Source organism: Neopelma chrysocephalum, unplaced genomic scaffold, assembly GCF_003984885.1.
Source record: "Neopelma chrysocephalum unplaced genomic scaffold, ASM398488v2 Primary Assembly neopelma1_97157, whole genome shotgun sequence".
NCBI classification, from domain to species: domain Eukaryota; kingdom Metazoa; phylum Chordata; class Aves; order Passeriformes; family Pipridae; genus Neopelma; species Neopelma chrysocephalum.
This window is the reverse complement of record NW_020925798.1, coordinates 1-2,557: the sequence shown is the minus strand read 5'-3', so window position 1 is coordinate 2,557 and position 2,557 is coordinate 1. Positions and strand designations below refer to the sequence as shown.

The window sequence follows — 2,557 nt, the reverse complement described above, 5'->3', positions numbered from 1 at the left end:
TGGGGTCAAGGGGGATTGGGGGCAGGGGGGTGAACTGGGGGCAGGGATCAAGGGGTCAGTAAGGGAAGGGGTTATTTGGGGGATAGGGGGTCACTTGGGGTTCAAGGAGGAGTAGAAGGCAGGAAGGACTTTTGAGGGGCAGGAGGGAGTTGGGGGACAGGGGGCAGCTGGAGGGGTCCTGTCCCTTGTATCTGGTGGGGAGGGGCTCAGAGGGGCACCCTATGGGGCAGAGCCCCCCACTTACCACTTGCACTTGGAGGGCAGCCACGGCCACGCCGTGGGGCAGCACTTGGGGCAGGAGGACAAAGGGCGTCACCTGCGTTTTGGGGCTGCCCGGGGTGGGGGCGCTGAGAAGCTCCACCTGTGGGGCAGAGTGGGGGGTCAGCGAGGGCTGTGGGGCAGAGGGATGGGGGGGTCACTCAGGGGGCTCACCCGATAGTGGTGCCGCAGTGTCTTGTTGTGGGGCTGGGGGGGGGGTGAAGTTGAGGTGGGGGGTGGAGTCTTCTTGCCTGTGTGTGGGGCAGGTGGGGATCAGTGGGGCCCAGATGCCTGGGCCCCCCCAAATCCATGGAGCGGGAATGTGTGGGGCTCACCAGGAGGCCACGAGGTTGAGGACAAAGTGGACGGGGACATCCCAGGATTTTGTGTTGTCCCCAAGGGTGATGTTGGGCTCGTTCTCGCTGTGGGGCAGGTAAGACCCACAGGTGTCACCTCCCTGCCCCACAGCACTCCACGGACCCATTCCCGCCCCACGGATCCCACCTGCTCACAGTCGCCATCAGCCCCACGGATTTCTCCCACGTGGCATTTTGCTGGAGGTCAAAGGTCACCTCCACCATTACCTGGCGTTGGGCAGAGTTGGGGTGACTCGGGGGGCTACCCCACAGCGACCCCCGGCCCCAGGGCGTGGCCCCACAGATCTCACCTGCCAGCCAGCACGGAGGATGGGGTAGCTGAGGTTGCAGGAGAGGCCCCACGGCTGCCCCTCGGCGCCCTGGGCGTCCCAGCAGGTGATGGGCACCGGGGCAGAGGCCTGGGGGGAGGTGGGGGGCTGGGATCTGTGGGCCCCAAACCCCCATGTCCCTCCCCTGCCCTCCCTCCCCCCCATATTTTGGGGTCCCCATGTGGGGCACCTCACATACCTGGCTGGCCCGGGCCCACCGATAGGAGACCCCTGGGGGGTGCTGCACTTGTAGGGCCGCCTTATAAGCATCTTCCCTCCTGTTGTCCACAATCAGCTGAACCCTCAGTTCGGCACTGGGAACCCCCAAAACAGCTGCGTCCCCCGGCACCTCCCTGACCCCCAAGTCGGCTTCGCACACCTCATCGTCCCCACAGTTCTGCTCGAAGGGGATCTATGGGGCAGGGAAAGAAGGGGGTGGGTTAATTTGGGGGGACCCCACCCATCGTGCCCCACATCCCAGCACCTCTGTGGTGTTACCTCGACCCAGGTGGGGCCAGTGCTGGGGGGCAGGATGGGCCCTGGGGGGTCCGTGTCGGGCAGCGCGATGGTGACACTGGCACGGATAGGGGTGACAAAGTCCTCGAGGCAGGGCTGGGGCACAAGGCACATAAGGTTGGGGGGCACCCTAGAAGTAGGGGGTAACACCCCAGCCACACTCTGGAAGTGTGGGTCCTCCACACCCAAAACTACGTTCTTCCCCTCAAGTACTGCTTCCCCTCTGCCCCCCAAGTGTGGGTCCTATCCCCCAGATGTGGGTCTCACCCCCACCCCAAAGTTGGATCCCATCCCCCAAGTATGGGTTCTGCCTCCCAAATTGTGCGCCCCACCTCTACCCCAAAGTGGTATCTCACCCCCTAAATGTGGATCTTGCCCCCAAGTGCGGATCCCACCCCTCCACGTGTGGATTCCTCCCCCACAAATGTGTTTCCCTCCCCCCAAGTGTGGATCTCGCCCCCCCAAGTGTGGGTCCCACACCCCAAGTATAGGTCCCACCCCCCCAAGTGTGGATCCCACCCCTCCACGTGTGGATTCCGCCCCTACAAGTGTGGATACCTCCCTACCAAGCGTGGATCGTATCCCCATCAAGTGTGGATCATGCCCCCTCAAGTGTGGATCACACCCCCCAAGAGTAGGTCCCACCCCTAAGTGTGGATCCTGGCCCCAGGAGTGGGTCCCTACCAGCACCCTCAGTTCCTTGCTCTGGCAGCTCAGCCCTGGCTGCATCTCCCCGTCCCAGCTCCGCTGCCCCTCCCCGAAATCCCCCCGACCTTGTGCCCGCTGCGGGTCGACGTCCACCCGGAAGGTCACGGGGGTCAGCAGGTCACCTGGAGGTCAGTGTCAGGGTGAAAAGTCAGTAACCCCCACAGCACCTCCTGGAGCCCCCCCAGGCACCCCTCCCTGGACCTGGGCGGTGCAGGCAGAGCTGGAGGGTGACAATGGTGACAATGGTGACATCGGAACAGTGGACCCCACGGGTTGAGATCACGGGAGGGTCAAAGGTCAAGTTGGTGGTGACCCTCAGCACTGGACGGGTCCTGCAGGGGAGGGGACATGGGGGAGGGGACGTATCAGGGGTGGCACTGGCTGTGTCAC

The 2,557-nt window shown here is 64.1% G+C and overlaps 1 protein-coding gene across 1 annotated transcript; it reads right to left on the bottom strand.

Moving 5' to 3' along the window:
- Window positions 1–206: 206 nt before the first annotated feature.
- Window positions 207–2,513, bottom strand: LOC113961412 (integrin alpha-L-like). Its single transcript, XM_027671727.1, has 9 exons — window positions 2,369–2,513; window positions 2,144–2,289; window positions 1,442–1,555; window positions 1,143–1,355; window positions 926–1,033; window positions 763–842; window positions 594–680; window positions 433–509; window positions 207–361 (listed from the first exon to the last, which is right to left on the bottom strand). Exons 2-9 carry the CDS (start codon window positions 2,186–2,188, stop codon window positions 207–209), a joined length of 879 nt encoding a protein of 292 aa, XP_027527528.1. The 5' UTR covers window positions 2,189–2,289; window positions 2,369–2,513.
- Window positions 2,514–2,557: the final 44 nt, after the last annotated feature.

What these genes read in the sequence shown, in the direction of transcription:
- LOC113961412 (XM_027671727.1), bottom strand. Translation starts at nt 2,188, where the DNA reads ATGCAGCCAGGGCTGAGCTGCCAGAGCAAGGAACTGAGGGTGCTG. An exon ending in CTGATGGCGACTGTGAGCAG is followed by an intron (nt 681 to 762) that starts GTGGGATCCGTG and finishes CCTGCCCCACAG; the next exon opens with CGAGAACGAGCCCAACATCA. An exon ending in CACTGCGGCACCACTATCGG is followed by an intron (nt 362 to 432) that starts GTGAGCCCCCTG and finishes TCTGCCCCACAG; the next exon opens with GTGGAGCTTCTCAGCGCCCC.